Here is a 19,473-nt window from a genome sequence, read left to right on the forward strand (position 1 = left end):
TTTCTTCTAAAAAATTAAAACTCTTTTAACTAACAAACAAATCCTTAATAGGATTCTGTCTTCCACTATAGTGAATTTATTACTTTAGCTAAGTAAATTTACATGACAGTTTTTAATATGGTTTACCATCTTTTATCACCAAGTCATTTGAGGGTCACTCTTTCAATTTGGATTTTCTACCTCTCTTCCCTAAATGTCATCACTTCAAAGTGAGCTCAAGACTTACTTCCTCCAGACATCTTTCCAAAGTTCACATTTTTCTGTCATTGCAGATCCTTTACACAAACCTTTCCATTTTTTCCATCTCCTTTGTATGCATTCCACAATTGTTTAAAGTTTTAGTTTATTTACTGTTCTTTATTTGTGTGTTTTTATAATTTTTAACAATTGGATTAAAACTTCTTTTGGAGGGTAGTTACTTAGTACCTATCATTGCTTTGTAAATAAGCAAACAAACAAACAAACAAACCCCTCCAAAATATATGCTGCTACATTATATTGACAGAAATGGCAGCACTTTTAAACATATCTGAAAAAATGTATTCTTTCCAAAGTAATGGGAGATGACACTTTATTTGGCACAAGTCACAACACGTTGCAAACTCAGTACTCTGAGCCAAAGAGAACAGGCTAGCAAGATGGAAGACTTAGTCATCTTTGTCAACAAAGAGAGACTTAATAAACATATTTAAAAACCTCTTTGAATTTCAAAGAGAAACCATTAGCATTCTCATTCATAGGATTAGTAATTAGACTCCCCTAATTGGAGTCACTTTGAGTAAAGGTAATTTGGCCTGTAAGTAATCATTGTATTCAAACTTGAGAGCCTTTCCCATATTCAAAGTCCATATCCAATTCAAATTTGGGCTTTCAGTTTGTAAACTATAATACCGTATATAATCTAGGGGTTTAGCTGAAATGGCCACTCTATACATATAATAAATGCAATGCTCAGTGTGATACATTTCCACTAATTCTGTTAATTCAACAAAGGAAAATCACAGACAATTGTCAGAAGTTCAATTGTTTCATCAAGCATAAGAGTCACATTTTTTATCCTTTGGTATAGGAGCAAAAGCTGGTTGTATAGTAGGTAAAATATTGTTTATGGAAGCCATTTATTTAGTCTCCAGACCAAAAAATCATGATGTTAATATGAATAATTTTAATACTTAATATACAAATAGTTTTGATTTTGCGATCAAAAGTCCCTCCACTTCTCATAGTTTGAAAGAAATAAGCATGCTGTTTCATTATCCAGTAAAACCATATAGTAGAATTCACTATAATTTCTCAATTAATTTTAAAAATTCCTGCATAACTGCTGGTTGAAGACAGCATGAAAAAATAATAGAACGCAGGCAGACATTTATTTCCATATAACAAGGCTACTTAAAATACTAGTTTAAGTATGTATTTACCCTTCTGGTTCTTTTCTTTAGAACCTGTACAGTGCCTGGAACATGGTTTACTTTCAATAATTGTTGCTGAATGAATCATAAGTAATTTCTGGTAGGTTAGAACAGAGGGAAATTTATTAATTATACTTTTCAAAGCAATCATTCTAAAATGCAGCCTACCCAATAACATGAGAATAGAAAAATATATATATATATATACTATTTGTCATGCTGTTCTTGAACCACCCCCAACACGACTCTGCCCTCCTCCACCTCAATATTACACAGACAGATGAATAGGTCTTCACATCTACATCTTTTGTTTCTGAATCTTGATAGCTTTTTTACAAGAGAGTTGATAGCTGGTATTTGGTTCATGAACCCTACAGAAAAGATAATGGGGCCAACACCATATTATTTGTTAAGAGAAAATGTCAAGAACAAAAAATGAAAATGTCAAAGGTAGGTTGATATACTGTATTACTTAAAGACTGTTTTGTTGGAAGAGCTGACCAAGTGATTTACTAACAGCTTTTAGTGGACAGTCTTTGGATTACAATGTAGATGAAAAATAAATGGGAATCCAATCTAGGCATTTGACAGATGGAGAAAAAAAATGGGAAGACACAATTATAGTCTACAGAAACATGGGTTTCTTTCCAGGATTTCAAATTATGAAAAATAATTTTGTATCAGAAATTTTCTTCAAAGGGTCTACTTATCTATCTATATCTCTGCATTCTTTAATTACATAAGCCACCTTAAATTTCTCATCACATCGGCATACAGGTAAGGATTAGGAAATTCTGTAAAGCTGATGTTCAAAAGGGATATAGGTGCAAAAGTCAGTGGAGAGAGGATCTTAGTGTATTTGGGTCAAAACAGATGCAGATCTACTTGTTGAATCTTAAATGTTTTTAGGTTTTCTGGTGTGTCCTGAGGAAGAGTGTGGTCAGCCAGTTAGTAATAAATAGTGCTTTATTCCATAAACATTGAGTGTCCATTATGCATCATGGATTTGCTAGAGGTCCCCAATATAGAGGGGGAAAAAAAGGTTAAAGAAATGGAGGAAAAAAGCAAGAAATGTTCTCTGTTGGTCAAAAAAGGCATATCACTGCATACTGCCAAAGATCCAATAGGGTGTCATATTTAATGTTTATTTTATGTATGTTAACTGATGATATTCATGTTGATGAAGAATATGGAAGACTAACACCTGAAACAAACACAACATCGTAAATCAACTGTACCTCCAATAAAAAAAATTTTTTAAAGAATATGGAAGACTAAACTGAATATGGAAAAACATGGAAGTCCTAAAATCTCCTTCTAAAGGTTCCTATTTCTTGGTATTGATGGCACACTAAATTTGTTATTTGAATCCCTTAATCTTCAGTCTATTCTTCTAAACAAAGAAATTTCATTCTCAAATTCTAAAGTAAAATAAATTTAAACATTGATCCTAATCATTATTTAATGTGTATTTACTATTAGCTCCATAAAGAGGACAGACAGTATAATATCTCTCTTCTAAATATATATTTTTCAGAACCGTGACAATAAAGCAATTTTTAAGGTACTTATCCTATTGACTCTTGGTCATGTCAAGAAATTAGGTCCTTGTTGCTCACTTGAGTAATTCCATACTTCAATATTTTGTACATATAATTAATTGTAATTTGGCAAACAAAAATCAAGGATGATATTCCACTTACTCTGTTTAGCGTCTTTAAATTTGTTTTCTTCTGCTGTGATATGTACATGCTAAGATCTCAAGAAATAGTTGAGAATGATTTCTTCTTGTTGTTTCCCTAAAGAGTTAAGTTTACTTTCATGCTTTTGCAAAAACATGCTTTGCCACTGCTTCAGCAGAGCTATATGCTTTGACAACAATCTACTGTACTTTTCTTATTTCAAAAACCAATGTCTTTAACTGTAATTTTATGCTCTAATACTTCATAAAATAGTTCCATTTCTCCCACATAAATTAAATTGGGTCATTTTATTGTTCCATCTTATTTGTCAATATAAGATATTTAAAGTGAACACATGGACTTCTTAATTCTTCTCAATATGTTGAGGACTGTTTTACTTTATTTTGGCTTTCAATTCTAATTACCAACCTTTTGTAGTGAAGCAAGTGAATAAGTAAGATGCAACCACTAAGATTTCATTGAATCCTTTTGTGGTGACAGCACTAGTGCTTAAGTTTCCTTTATATTCCTATTCCTTTCACCTACCCAGGAATTTTGATTACTAGATTGAGACTTTGTATTATACCAACAGCCCATGGTGAAAGAATTTCTATTAATAAGGAGCAACTTTTTATGATTAGCATATTTAACTTAGCATAATGCCTGAAGTGTCATCCATTTGCAAGCCTGTGTCAGAATTTTTTTCCTTTTTAAGGCTGAGTAATATTCCATTGTCTGTATATACCATATTGTATTAACCCACTTATCTGCTGGTGGACACTTAGGTTGCTTCCACCTTTTGGCTACTGCAAATAACAATGCTATGAACATGGAGATTTGAAGCACTGCTTTCAATTCTTTTGTGTACATACACAGAAGTGGAAATGCTAGATCATACTGTAATTTATTTCTAAATTTTTGAGAAATTGCCATACTGTTTTCCATAGCAGATGCACCATCATTCCCATAAATCATGCATGAGGGTTCTAATATCTCCATGTCCTTGCCAACATCTGTCATTTTCTGTTTTTTTTAATAGTAGCCATTCTAATGAGTATGAGGTGGTATCTCATTGTGGTTTTGATTTGCATTTCTTTAATGATCAGTGATGTTCAGCATCTTTTCATGTGCTTATTGGCCATTTGTTTATCTTTTGAGAAATTATTCAAGTCCTTCACTCAGTTTTTAATTAGATTGTTTGTTTCTTCATGCTGAATTTTAGAAACTCCTTTTATATTGTAGATATTGATCCTTTTTCAGATACAAAATTTGCAAATATTTTCTTTGCATTTTCACTCTGTTGATAGTGTCCTTTGATAAACAGAAGTTTTTAATTTTGATATACTCCAGTTTATCTATTTTTCCTTTTGTTCCCTGTAACTTTTACTTTGACTTAACTTCATAAATATTCTACAAGCTGCCTTAAAATCTACCTAAAGCAGAATATAAATAGATAATAATGTAATCACTCATTCTTTAATATTAGGTATTCTGAGATCTTCCTATGATATTTTGATTTTTGGAGCTTGTTATGAATTCTTTTTTATTTGTTAATGGTATGTATATAACAAATACTGCTTGCCTATCTGAACAAAAATTATTTATATAGGGAAACAATTCTCCTTGGGTCTCTTAACTTTTTGCATGCCTTGTAAACAAGGCATTGACTGGCCTCTGGTCTGATCTATCTTTTCAAAGATGTCTACATGGCAAACAACCTTGGAAGAAAGGTCAAGTCTGCTTACAGCCTTGGAAGATGAAATCACGTCTCCCTGTAGACCTACAAACAGGCATGCTGGCAATCAATTGTAAAACGTCTATATCCCCTAAGCTCAGGATTCCTCTCCTATAATGCAACCTACTGCATGTGAAGGCTTCACCTGGCCTTCTTTACATTACTATCTGGGAACTGCGGCTCAAGGAACCGGTACAACAAAAGACTGATAGATTGGCTCCTTCTGCTGCTATGAGTAAGAAACTGTCCCTTGTCTCTAGCCTTGGAGGTTCACATCTTCTACAAGTACCATGGAACTATGGCATGCTAACTTGTTAGCTTGAAGTAGGGGGAAAGTCAAACCCTTCACAGCGATCAACAATGTATTCTATAACTGTGTAACACAGGGAACTTACTCATTTCCTTTAAACAGAAGGAAACCCAAAAAAGAGGGGATATAAGTAAATGTATAGCTGATTGCCCTTGCTGTACTGCAGAAACTAACTCAACATTTTAAAGCAACTATACTCCAATTAAAAATTATAAAAATGAAAAAAAATTATAAAAATGTATTCTAAGAGATTTTTGAATATCCTTGAGAGGATATTCTAAATATCCTTGAAAGTCATTTAGCCTAACTCCCACTCAGTCAAAAATTTCTTCTACACATCCTGACAGATGGCATTTGAAATATCACTTACATGATTCTAGTAAAAGGAAACTCTTCTCAAAGCTTGTTGCATCATTGATTATTAAGTCCCTCCTTATGCTGAACTGAACTATTTGTAACTTTATAATACTGGCTTTTGCCTGATTTCATCTTTTTTACATAGAATAATTATTCTGTTTTTCACATGGCAGGTCTTTGTATTTGAAAGTTCTTATTTTGTCTCTAGTGATCTTACTTAATTCTCTGAACATATCAATTTCATTCCATATTCTTCCCACACTATGTTCTATAGCTCCACTGGACTCTCTAGACATACCCCAAAATGGTAATGATTCCCAGCGGTGTGTCTATATGGCTATAGAACAATTCAGTGATAAGTGAATTGTTTATCAATTGTTATCAATGATAAACACTTTATCATTTCAACAGAATGCCACTGATTCATTTAGCATAAATTTTATATACCGTTTTTGTAGCTCTGTCATATTGTCCTATTGTGTTCAGCTTGTGATTAGTTAAAATATTCAGGCTTTTTCCCCATAGCCACACTCAAGCCATAATTATATTTGTAAAACTGACTTTTAGAATCCATAACGTAAAGATTTTTTTAAAGATTTTGCCTCTGTCATCAGTAATACTATTTTTTTGCTAAATATAATCTATGCCATCTGAAAAAATTATAGGCATTCTTTCAATGTCTTAATACTAGTCACTAATGGAAATACTTCCTACAAAAAGGGCTAAGGACAAGCCATTGAACTTCTTTCATAACAATCTAGACTATACTTCAACAGTACTGATCAGTTGTTCAACAAGTTATAGTCTACTGAATGAGGCCATTATCCCACATAAATATCATCACAAAGATATCATGCTTTGGTGAAATAAAAATGTTTCATTTGTTTCCTTGGCATTCTCCAGATCTACCAACTATTTCTAAAAGAATGTCAGCACTTTGCTAAGATATTAAGAAGAGTGTCACTCAGGAGGATGTGTCATTGCTAATTTACTTTAATTACACTGCTAATTTACTAATGATTAAGCAAGGTAAAGGCAACTGAATTTAGGCATCTTCGCCTAAATAAGAAATTGCTTTCTTAATCCCCAGTCTCATAAAAAGCTAAAGCCTTAACCCTGGAAGTAGTGATAACTAACGTTCTCATTCACAGAGTTCAAGCTTCTGATCGAGATGTAGAAGAAGAACACATCTGTCTCTGGGGCAATCAGTATGAAATTCTGCCTTCATTGCCACTTTTTGATGTGATTGGAAAAATACTATATCCTTATTGTAGTGAAGCTGAAGCTCCAATACTTTGGCTACCTGATGCAAAAGCCTTCTCATTGGAAAACAGCCTGATGCTAGGAAAGATTGAAGGCATGAGGAGAAGGGGATAATAGAGAATGAGATGGTCGGATGGCATCATCAACCCAGTGGACATGAATCTGAGTAAACTCCGGGAGATAGTGAAGGACAAGGAGGCCTGGCAGGCTGAACTCTATGGGGTCCCAAAGACTTGAACACGATTGAGTGACTGAACGACAACAATTCTGTTTATTAATTTAACACTTTTTTGAATTGGTAACTAATCCAAGTTAGCCCTACAAAAGACCAATGGACAAAGTCCATAATCATATTGATAGATCAAAAGGGTATTTGAAAAAAAAAATAAGCATTTACTTCTGATAATAACTCTTGAAAAATAATTTTTCTCAAACTAACTCATAATCATAGTTATCAGTGAAATACTGAAGCATCCATAGATCACTTCACTTATTTAAACTCCTTTTAAAAAATTTTAGCCTAGGCAGTAAGAGAAAAAACATGAATATTGAAAAGCAGTATCAGATACCATTACTTGCAGATGATGTGAATAAAACTATATTATTGAAATATTAAGAAATAAGGATACAAAAAGTAATAATATTAAAATATATATCTAAATCAATTATAAGTTAGGAAATACAACAGAAAAAAAATCCCATTCTTATCATGCATACCTGTGGTGCTTCTCAAACTTTACTGTGCATATAAATCACCTGAGGATCTTGCTGAAATGCAGATTCAGTACATTTGGAATCAAGATTTCACATTTCCAATGAGCTTTCAAGTGCTGCTGATCATACTTTGAGTAGTTATGTGTGTATAACACACACATATATATACATATATACACATATACTATCATGTATAATCCTCATCTATAATTTTTAAACTTTAGAATCAAAAAGAAATCTGTAAAACCTCTATTTTACAAAAAGGTAAAATGAAGGTTAAAAATTACTGGAAGACATAAGAGAATATTTGAATGAAGAGACTGTCATGTTCCTGGATAGGAAGACAATAGTATAAAAATGTCTGTTCTTCCTCAGTTCAGTCGCTGAGTCATGTCCGACTCTTTGTGACCCCATGGACTGCAGCACTCCAGGCCTCCCTGTCCATCACCAACTCCCAGAGTTTATTCAAACTCATGTCCATCTAGTCAGTGATGCCATCCAACCATTTCATACTCTGTCGTCCCCTTCTCCTCCTGCCTTCAATCTTTCCCAACATCAGGGTCTTTTCAAATGAGTCAGCTCTTCCCATGAGGTGGCCAAAGATTTGGAGTTTCAGCTTCAACATCAGTCCTTCCAATGAACACTCAGGATTGAACTCCTTTAGGATGGACTGGTTAGATCTCCTTGCAGTCCAAGGGACTCTCAAGAGTCTTCTCCAACACCACAGTTCAAAAGCATCAATTCTTTGGCACTCAGCTTTCTTTATAGTCTAACTCTCACATCCATACATGATGACTGGAAAAACCATAGCTTTGACTAGATGGATCTTTGTTGGCAAAGTAATGTCTGCTTTTTAATATGCTGTCTAGGTTGGTCATAACTTTCCTTAGAAGGGGTAAGCATCTTTAATTTCATGGCTGCAGTCACCATCTGCAATGATTTTGGAGCCCCAAAAAATAAAGTCTGCTGGTGTTTCCCCAGCTATTTGCCATGAAGTGATGGGACCAGTGATGGTCCCATCATGGTCCCATGATGAAGTGATGGGATGCCATTATCTTAGTTTTCTGAATGTTGAGCTTTAAGCCAACTTTTTCACTCTCCTCTTTCACTTTCATCAAGAGGCTCTTTAGTTCTTCACTTTCTGCCATAAGGGTGGTGTCATCTGCATATCTGAGGTTATTGATATTTCTCCCGGAAATCTTGATTCCAGCTTGTGCTTCCTCCAGTCCAGCATTTCTCGTGATGTACTCTGCATATAAGTTAAATAAGCAGGGTGACAATATACAGCCTTGACGTACTCCTTTTCTTATTTGGAACCAGTCTGTTGTTTCACGTACAGTTCTAACTGTTGCTTCCTGACCTGCATACAGATTTCTCAAGAGGCAGGTGAGGTGGTCTGGTATTCCCATCTCTTGAAGAATTTTCCACACTTTATTGTAATCCACCCAGTCAAAGGCTTTGGCGTAGTCAATGAAGAAATAGATGTTTTTCTGGAACTCTCTTGCTTTTTTGATGATTCAATGAATGTTGGCGATTTGATCTCTGGTTCCTCTGCCTTTTCTAAATAGAGCTTGAACATCTGGAAGTTCACCGTTCAAGTACTGATGAAGCCTGGCTTGGAGAATTTTGAGCATTACTTTACTAGCGTGTGAGATGAGTGCCATTGTGCAGTAGTTTGAGCATTCTTTGGGTTTGCCTTTCTTTGGGATTGGAAAGAAAACTGACCTTTCCAGTCCTGTGGCCACTGCTGAGTTTTCCAAATTTGCTGACATATTGAGTGAAACACTTTCACAGCATCATCTTTTAGGATTTGAAATAGCTCAACTGGAATTCCATCACCTCCACTAACTTTAGGGCCTCCTAAAGCCCACTTGACTTCGCATTCCAGGATGTCTGGCTCTAGGTGAATGATAACACCATCGTGGTTATCTGGGTCATGAAGATCTTTTTTGTACAGTTCTTCTGTGTATTCTTGCCACTCCTTAGTATATCTGCTTCTGTTAGTTCCATACCATTTCTGTCCTTTATTGTCCCCATCTTTGCATGAAATGTTGGTATCTCTCATTATCTTGAAGAGATCTCTAATCTTTCCCATTCTATTGTTTTCCTCTATTTCTTTGCACTGATCACTGATTTGATTTAGGTCATACCTGAATGGTCCAGTGGTTTCCCTACTTTCTTCAATTTCAGTCTGAATTTAGCAATAAGGAGTTCATGATCTGAGCCACAGTCAGCTCCCGGTCTTGTTTTTGCTGACTGTATAGAGCTTCTCCCTCTTTGGCTGCAAAGAATATAGTCAATCTGATTTTGCTGTTGGCCATCTGGTGTGTCCATGTGTAGAGTCTTCTCATGTTGTTGGAAGAGGATGTTTTCTATGAACAGTATGCTCTCTTGGCAAAATTCTATTAGCCTTTGCCCTGTTTCATTCTGTATTCCAAGGCCAAATTTGCCTGTTACTCCAGGTGTTTCTTGACCTCCTACTTTTGCATTCCAGTTCCCTATAATGAAAAGGACATCTTTTGTGGGTTTAGTTCTAGAAGGTCTTATAGGTATTCATAGAACCATTCAACTTCAGCTTCTTCAGCATTACTGGTCGGGGCATGGACGTGGATTACTGTGATATGAATGGTTTGCCTTGGAAACGAACAGAGATCATTCTGTCATTTTTGAATTGGCTCAGACAGCAAAGCATCTGCCTGCAATGTGGGACACCTGGGTTCGATACCTGGGTTGGGAAGATCTCCTGCAGAAGGAAATGGCAACCCACTCCAGTACCCTTGCCCAGAAAATCCCATGGATGGAGGAGCCTAGTAGGCTATAGTCCAGGGGGTCACAAAGAGTTGGACACGACTGAGTGACTTTACTTATTTTACTGCATTTTGAACTCTTTTGTTGACTACTTTTTATGACTACTCCATTTCTTCTAAGGGATTCTTGCCCACAGTAATAGATATAATGGTCATCTGAGTTAAATTCGCCCATTCCAGTCCATTTTAGTTCACTGATTGCTAAAATGTCCACATTCATTCTTGCCATCACCTGTTTGACCACCTCCAATTTGCATTGATTCATGGACCAACCATTCCAGGTTCCTATGCAATAGTGCTCTTTACAGCATCAGACCTTGCTTCCATCACCAGTCACATCCACAGCTGGGTGTTGTTTTTGCTTTGGGTCTGTTTCTTCATTCTCTCTGGAGTTGTTTCCCCACTGATCTCCAGTAGCATATTGGGCACCTGCCAACCTGGGGAGTTCATCTCTCAGTGTCCTATCTTTTTGCCTTTTCATATTATTCATGGGGAAATGGAGTGGGAAATCATACTGGGAAACAGACTCCTGGAGAGCACAACAGAACCTTGTGCACCAAGTCCCAGGAGAAAGGAGCAGTGACCCCACAAGAAACTGTCCCGGACTTGCCTGTGGGTGTCTGGGAGTCTCCAGCAGAGGCGTGGGTCCGTGGTGGCCTGCGGCAGGGTTGGGGGCACTGAGTGTGGCAGTACTGCATGGGATCTTCTGAAGGAGGTCACCATTACCTTCATCACCTCCACCACAGTTTGGCCCCAGGTAAATAGCAGGGAGGGAACACAGCTCCACCCGTCAACAGAAAATTGAATTTAAGATTTACTGAGCATGGCCCCACCCATCAGAACAAGACCCAGTTTCCCCCTCAGTCAGTCTCTCCCATCAGGAAGCTTCCATAAGCCTCTAATCCTTCTCTATCAGAGGGCAGACAGTCTGAAAACCACAGTCACAGAAAACTAACCAGTCTAATCACACGGACCACAGCCTTGTCTATCTCAATGAAACTATGAGCCATGCCATGTAGGGCCACCAATACAGATGAGTCATGGTGGAGAGTTCTGACAAAATGTGGTCCACTGTAGAAGGGAATGGCAAACCACTTCAGTATTCTTGCCTTGAGAACCCCATGAACAGTATGAAAAGGCAAAAAAGAGAACAGGATTAGCCAGAAGGCTTTCAGGAAGGAGAAACTGTCCTCAAGCAGGATAAATTGTTGTTATATAATCCTTAGTACAGAATTTAAACTGTGTTTTTTGTTGTGTAATCATTGGTTCAGGGCTTTAAAAAAATGTTTTATATGACTAAGACTGAGGAATGTAGAGAAAAACAAAGATGTTTGTCCTTTCCTCCTCCTTGAGAATTCCAGGCCCCTCTCTCCTCCTTGGGGACCCCTGGACTTATTATCAATCTGCCTAGGAATTGACTCTCTCATTACTAACACTGTGTTCATTCCTCTGACAAAAACTCAGTGACTTCCATAACTTAGGCATTATAACACGATTTTTATTTTTACCACAACCCCTGTCAACATAACTAAATCATAGCTATTTCCTCTCTTTTAAAATCAAACCTATCAGAATAGAGATCTCTCTCTGATTATAGTTGTAGAGTCGATTTATTTTCATTACAGCCCCAGTCAGATTGTCCATTTCAGTCATAGACAGCCTCCCATAGGTCCTCCAATGGCATTAAATGATGAATGATTAAGAACTTTTTAAAAGATAAACCAATATTTCCTCTCTAAGTTATACACAACATAAAATACATCTTTAAAAGGGCATGTCATTATAGAAAGCATCAATTAAATCAATAAAATGTAAAAAGTAGGCTTTACAATCACCAATAGCGTTTCCTTGCCAAATATCTAACAGTGCATATCATAAGCACACAGTGAATGCTGTAATAATTAAAAAGAAGCCAAAAATAATAAATGGCCAAATAATATCTCATCCCAAATTTCTAAACTTCCTTTTGTAAGTACCTTCACCTTCAGGGTAGACTAGGTCCTAGACTTGTTGGTCCCTCTTATGAAGCAATGATTCACATGGCTCAGTGTAGGATGTTGTTACAGTTTAGAAGAACCTAGTCCAGTTTAGCTGACTGTATAGAGCTTCTCCATATTTGGCTGCAAAGAATATAATCAATATGATTTTGGTGTTGACCATCTGGTGATGTCCATGTGCAGAGTCTTCTCTTGTGTTGTTGGAAGAGGGTGTTTGCTATGACTGTTTTGCCCGATGTCTGAATCCCTGAGCGGGAAGAGAGAAGGCTTCAAAGACAATGCAACTCGCAAAAAAAGGAAGTTTATTGCTGACTCGAGTCAGGGCTCCTGCTGCGTCCAACGCAGTGGTGCGGGGTCAGAGAGCACTGAGCCCAAGCTGTTACCCAAATTTATAGGGTGTTCATAAGCAGTTGGTAGCTGGCTTAAGCGGATTGGTTACATGTTTGCAAAGTAATCTTATTGGCCCAAACCTTCGCGGGCTTTTTTCAAACTTGGGCGTTTGCGGGCTTTTCAGCTTTCCCGATAGGTTCCCTTTTTCTTGCTAGGCACATGTTGATTGGCTGGCTCCAGGTGGCCTGATAATCATGTTACCCTGGAAAACCAAGCCTACTCCTAATCTAGGCTGCCTGTCATGGCGCAGCCTCACAATGACAGTGCATTCTCTTGGCAAAACTCTATTAGCCTTTGCCCTGCTTCATTCTGTACTCCAAGGCCAAATTTGCCTGTTGCTCCAGGTGTTTCTTGACTTCCTACTTTTGCATTCCAGTCCCCTATAATGAAAAGGACATATTTTCTGGGTGTTAGTTCTAAAAGGTCTTGTAGGTCTTCATAGAACCATTCAACTTCAGCTTCTTCAGCATTACTGGTTGGGGCATAGGCTTGGATTACCATGATATTGAATGGTTTGCCTTGGAAACGAACAGAGATCATTTTGTCGTTTTTGAGATTGCATCCAAGTGCTGCATTTCGGACTCTTTTGTTGACCGTGATGGCTACTCCATTTCTTCTAAGGGATTCCTGCCCACAGTAGTAGATATAATGGTCATCTGAGTTAAATTCACCCATTCCAGTCCATTTTAGTTTGCTGATTCCTAGAATGTCGACATTTACTCTTGCCATCTCCTGTTTGACCACTTCCAATTTGACTTGATTCATGGACCAGGTTTGTATGAAATATTGCTCTTTACAGCAACAGACCTTGTTTCTATCACCAGTCCCATCCAGAACTGGGTATTGTTTTTGCCTTGGTTCCATCCCTTCATTCTTTCTGGAGTTATTGCTCCATTGATCTCCATTAGCATATTGGGCACCCACCGACCTGGGGAGTTCCTCTTTCAGTATCTTATCTTTTTACCTTCTCATACTGTTCATGGGATTCTCAAGGCAAGAATACTGAAGTGGTTTGCCATTCCCTTCTCCAGTGAACCACATTCTGTCAGACCTCTCCACCATGACCCTACCGTTTTGGGTGGCCCCACACAGCATGGCTTAGTTTCATTGAGTTAGACAAGACTGTGGTCCTGTGATCAGATTGGCTAGTTTTCTGTGATTACAGTTTTAGTGTCTCTGCCCTCTGATGCCCTCTGGCAACACCTACCATCTTACTTGGGTTTCTCTTACCTCAGACTTGAGGTATCTCTTCACGGCTGCTCCAGCAAAGTGCAGCCGCTGCTCCTTACTTTGGATGAGGGTATCTTCTCACGGCCGCCCCTCCTGACCTTGAATGTGGAGTAGCTCCTCTCAGCCCTCCTGCGCCCCGCAGCAGCCACTCGTTGGAAGTAGGGTTTCTCCTCTCGGCCGCCGCCACTGCTTCTTTGCAGCCAAAAATGGAGAAGCTCTATACAGTCAGCAAAAATAAGACTGGGAGCTGACTGTGGCTCAGATCATGAACTCCTTATTGCCAAATTCAGACTTAAACTGAAGAAAGTATGGAAAACCACTAGACCATTCAGGTATGACCTAAATCAAATCCCTTATGACTATACAGTGGAAGTGAGAAACAGATTTAAGGGACTAGATCTGATAGACACAGAACCTGATGAACTATGGACAGAGGTTCGTGACATTGTACAGGAGACAGGGATCAAGACCATCCCCATGGAAAAGAAATGCAAAAAGGCAAAATGGTTGTCTGAGGCAGCCTTACAAATAGCTGTTAAAAGAAGAGAAGTGAAAAGCAAAGGAGAAAAGGAAAGATATTCCCATTTGAATGCAGAGTTTCAAAGAATAGCCAGGAGAGATAAGAAAGCCTTCCTCGGCGATCAATGCAAAGCAATAGAGGAAAACAACAGAATGGGAAAGACTAGAGATCTCTTCAAGAAAATTAGAGCTATCAAGAGACCATTTCAGGCAAAGATGGGCTCGATAAAGGACAGAAATGGTATGGACCTAACAGAAGCAGAAGATATTAAGAAAAGGTGGAAAGAATACACAGAAGAAGTGTACAAAAAATATCTTCATGACTGAGATAATCACAATGGTGTGATCACTCACCTAGAGCCAGACATCCTGGAATGTGAAGTCAAGTGGGCCTTAGAAAGCATCACTATGAACAAAGCTAGTGGATGTGATGGAATTCCAGTTGAGCTATTTCAAATCCTGAAAGATGATGCTGTGAAAGTGCTACACTCAATATGTCAGCAAATTTGGAAAACTCAGCAGTGGCCACAGGACTGGAAAAGGTCCGTTTTCATTCCAATCCCAAAGAAAGGCAATCCCAAAGAATGATCAAACTACTGCACAATTGCACTCATCTCACACGCTAGTAAAGTAATGCTCAAAATTCTCCAAGCCAGGCTTCAGCAATACATGAACCGAGAACTTCCAGATGTTCAAGCTCTATTTAGAAAAGGCAGAGGAACCAGAGATCAAATTGCCAATATCCGCTGAATCATTGAAAAAGCAAGAGAGTTCCAGAAAAACATCTATTTCTTCTTTATTGACAATGCCAAAGCCTTCGACTGTGTGGATCACAATAAACTGTGGAAAATTCAGAGAGAAAAAATGGGAATACCAGACCACCTGACCTGCCTCTTGAGAAATCTGTATGCAGGTCAGGAAGCAACAGTTAGAACTGGACATGGAACAACAGACTGGTTCCAAATAGGAAAAGGAGTACGTCAAGGCTGTATATTGTCACCCTGCTTATTTAACTTATATGCAGAGGACATCATGAGAAACGCTGGCCTGGAAGAAGCACAAGCTGGAATCAAGATTTCCGGGAGAAATATCAATAACCTCAGATATGCAGATGACACCACCCTAATGGCAGAGAGTGAAGAGGAACTAAAAAACCTCTTGATGAAAGTGAAAGAGGAGAGTGAAAAAATTGGCTTAAAGCTTAACATTCAGAAAACTAAGATCATGGCATCTGGTCCCATCACCTCATGGGAAATAGATGGGGAGACAGTGGAAACAGTGTCAGACTTTATTTTTGGGGGCTCCAAAATCACTGCAGATGGTGACTGCAGCCATGAAATTAAAAGATGCTTACTCCTTGGAAGGAAAGTTATGACCAACCTAGATAGCATATTAAAAAGCAGAGGCATTACTTTGCCAACAAAGGTCCGCCTAGTCAAGGCTATGGTTTTTCCAGTGGTCATGTATGGATGTGAGAGTTGGACTGTGAAGAAAGCTGAGTGCCGAAAAATTGATGCTTTTGAACTGTGGTGTTGGAGTGGACTCTTGAGAGTCCCTTGGACTGCAAGGAGATCCAACCAGTCCATCCTGAAGGAAATCAGTCCTGGGTGTTCATTGGAAGGACTGACGCTGAAAGCTGAAACTCCAATACTTTGGCCACCTCATGCGAAGAGTTGACTCATTGGAAAAGACCCTGATGCTGGGAGGGATTGGGGGCAGGAGGAGGAGGGGACGACAGAGGATGAGATGGCTGGATGGCATCACCGACTCGATGGGCATGAGTTTGAGCAAACTCCGGGAGTTTGTGATGGACAGGGAGGCCTGGCGTGCTGCAATTCATGGGGTCGCAGAGAGTCAGACATGACTGAGCGACTGAACTTAACTGAACTGAACTGAGTCCAGTTTAGCAACAGTGACTTCCAAACTCATGCCCTGAATTGTATGTCTTCATCACCATTAAAAGGACTTGTAATTATAAGCAATTTTTAAAGAAACCTATTCTTTTAAAAAATTACACTGAAACAGTGTTTATCTCACTACCCACAAAAATCTCTTCCAAGACCACTACAATGACTCCTCCTCTTCCATATATTTTACTAAACCCTTCTCTCGTCACTACTCCTCCTATCCACCTCACTCCATGCTTCTCTCCAGTCTAATCCATTTTCATGAAAAGAACACATCTGGCAAAGCAAGATTCTTGAAGAATAGCTCAGCAAAACCAAAACACGTTGTCATGAGCAAAAAGATAAAGGAAAAAAATATGTTCATTCATAAGGATTTTGTCTCATCACATTTGCAGATATTTACTAAAAATGCTTAAGTGAATAAAGATTACTAAGTAGGAGGAAAGAATTAGCCATATTTTGAAAGAAAAGTTTCTGGTCAGACTTGGAAGACCTAGGCCCCTAGGCAGAGCACTTCTCTTTTCACTCTGACCTAATTTTACAAGATTACCCCTACAGGGATAAAATTTACAGACATATTTCACTAACATATTTTTCTTGAATTAATATAAAGTGTTAGTACTAGATATTAATAGTTCAGTGTTGATGTGGAATAAACTCATGGAATAGGCTTTAAATTTCCAATAGTTTAATCAGAAATCGCTAAAGCAAATGGTCTGTGGTCTTGTGGGATTAATGTATTTATTTGTATAAATTTCTAGTCATAGAATGTAGTAAAACTTTACTAACCCAGGCTTCTTTAATTCAGAAATCATCACAGAGAAGCAATAAGATAACTTACGAAGTGCTGAGGCTAGAGATGAGAAACATAATAATAAACTTGAAGCAGCATTGCAACCAACTATGAACAATTTTAGAGGGGTCCATTAGCCCCTCTGGATTCTATTCACTTGTGTGTTTAAAGTGCGCTAAACTAGTTAATCGTTCACCTCATCATCATATAATTCTATGACTCTATGTGGGTCAGATAGATGCAGCTTTTTTATTTTATTCTTTCCATAAGCAATGTTTCTGGGAATGGGATTATTCTTCAGTTCAGTCGCTCAGCTGTGTCCGACTCTTTGCCAACCCATGAACTGCAGCATGCCAGGCCTCCCTGTCCATCACCAACTCCCGGAGTCCACCCAAACCCATGTCCATTGAGTCAGTGATGCCATCTAACCATCTCATCCTCTGTCATCCCCTTTTCCTCCTGCCTTCAATCTTTCCCAACATCAGGGTCTTTTCAAATGAGTCAGCTCTTTGCATCAGAAGTGGCCAAAATATTGGAGTTTCAGCTTCAACATGAGTCCTTCCAATGAACACTCAGGACTAATTTCCTTTAGGATGGACTGGTTGGATCTCCTTGCAGTCCAAGGGACTCTCAAGAGTCTTCTCCAACATCACAGTTCAAAAACATCAATTCTTCAGCCCTCAGCTTTTTTTATAGTCCAACTCTCACATCCATACATAACCATGGAAAAACCATAGCCTTGACTAGACGGACCTTTGTTGACAAAGTAATGCCTCTGCTTTTTAATATGCTGTCTAGGTTGGTCTTAACTTTCCTTGGAAGGAGTAAGCGTCTTTTAATTTCATGGCTGCAATCACCATCTGCAGTGATTTTGGAGCCTAAAAAAATAAAGTCAGCCACTATTTCCACTGTTTCCCCATCTATTTGCCATGAAGTGATGGGATTATTCTTGTCTGCATGTTTTTCTCAATCTGGAGCTCATGAATAGCCTTAAAGGATCACATGAATTCCCTGAATTTAGGCAACCATGTTTATGGGCATTTTTCTAGACAGAGGTTCACAGCTTTAATTCTCAAAAAGCTTTGTGAACCTCTCAAAAAAACAAAAAAAGATTAAGAATCACTCCTTTATTAATGGACTAACTTCAAGTGATTCTCATCAACTTGTAAAAGCAGGCACACACACAAAAAAACTGCTTAATAATCCTGTGTTGGTTCTGTAACATTATGTATCTAACATCCATAAACACAACACATTCTGATATAAGCTATCCCTCAAACTTTCACTAATGGCTCTCTCCTCATTTAGTGATGAGTTGTGCTCTTCATCTGTCTAGCTCACCTCATTATATCAAAAGCCTTGAGCAGTGCCTGGCTCTCAGTGAAGCAAAGGAGAAGAAGAGCTACCAGTTTATCTCTAGGGAAAGAAGGAAGATGTGGAGTGATCATCTTCTCATCTGAGCTTGGATTGTGACTCCAGAACTCTGTGACATAAAGGAAGAGTCAGCAAGCAAGGATAGATAATCTTATCCAAAACCAAGCTTTGAAATTTCAGCAAAAGAAAATGTAAACCCAAAGTAAACAAGGGCCTTACCAAAAGTGGCAAGGTGAGGACTAGAATCCTTAGCCAATGGTACGGAATTCCATCCATTTCACTACAATTGTCCCAGGGATAAGTCACAGGACCCAACATGGATTGCAAACGAACAAGTCACCTAAATTTCAGTTCCTCTCTTTTAACTGAAATCCAGCAGCTAACAATCTCCTTCTTCATCATGGGTAGATATACCACAATCTGAGATTTTTGCCTAATTTATTAACATATGACAAATAAAATAACACCATGTCTTATAGGTAATAAAAGTTGGATTCAAATTCTTTATCATTGTTATAGCTATAAAAGTTAGCCAGTGTGATAAATAAAATTGCTTATCATGCAAACTTAATTTTCAATAATGCATGTTTATTTGTCTTAACTGACAATTACAGGAAGAGAAAATGATCCATTTTCTTGTATCTTTGAAAATAGATGTATGTAAAATTAGATGACTGTTATTTCATTCCTATACACTTCTGGAAATTGATTTTTAAGAGCTTAATAACATTTGCATTTCTTTTATCTTTTCAGGAGCATTGTTTTAAACCCTGCCTATTTCCGAAATCATCTTCGTCAGGCAACAGTGTTTAGATGTCTGGAGAGATATTCAGAAGCTGCCCGGTATGTTTATTATAACTTTTGTGAAGATTTATTTCAAGTTAAATTAATTTTATTCTCAGCTTCTGGTAATAGCATAATAGAACTTTCCATTTCTCTCATGGAATATGATTTTACCAGAATTATTGTCTTATAAATGTCAA

At 37.9% G+C, this 19,473-nt stretch overlaps 1 protein-coding gene across 1 annotated transcript in view; it reads left to right on the plus strand.

Annotated features, from left to right (window-relative positions):
* SPATA16 (spermatogenesis associated 16) overlaps positions 1-19,473 on the plus strand; it is a 257,934-nt gene that overhangs the window by 100,539 nt on the left and 137,922 nt on the right. Inside the window, exon 4 of the mRNA XM_043474134.1 lies at positions 19,244-19,333. Coding sequence (XP_043330069.1) covers positions 19,244-19,333 — 90 coding nt within the window. The remainder of the gene's footprint in view (positions 1-19,243; positions 19,334-19,473) is intronic.

This window comes from Cervus canadensis, chromosome 7 (assembly GCF_019320065.1).
Source record: "Cervus canadensis isolate Bull #8, Minnesota chromosome 7, ASM1932006v1, whole genome shotgun sequence".
NCBI classification, from domain to species: Eukaryota; Metazoa; Chordata; class Mammalia; order Artiodactyla; family Cervidae; genus Cervus; species Cervus canadensis.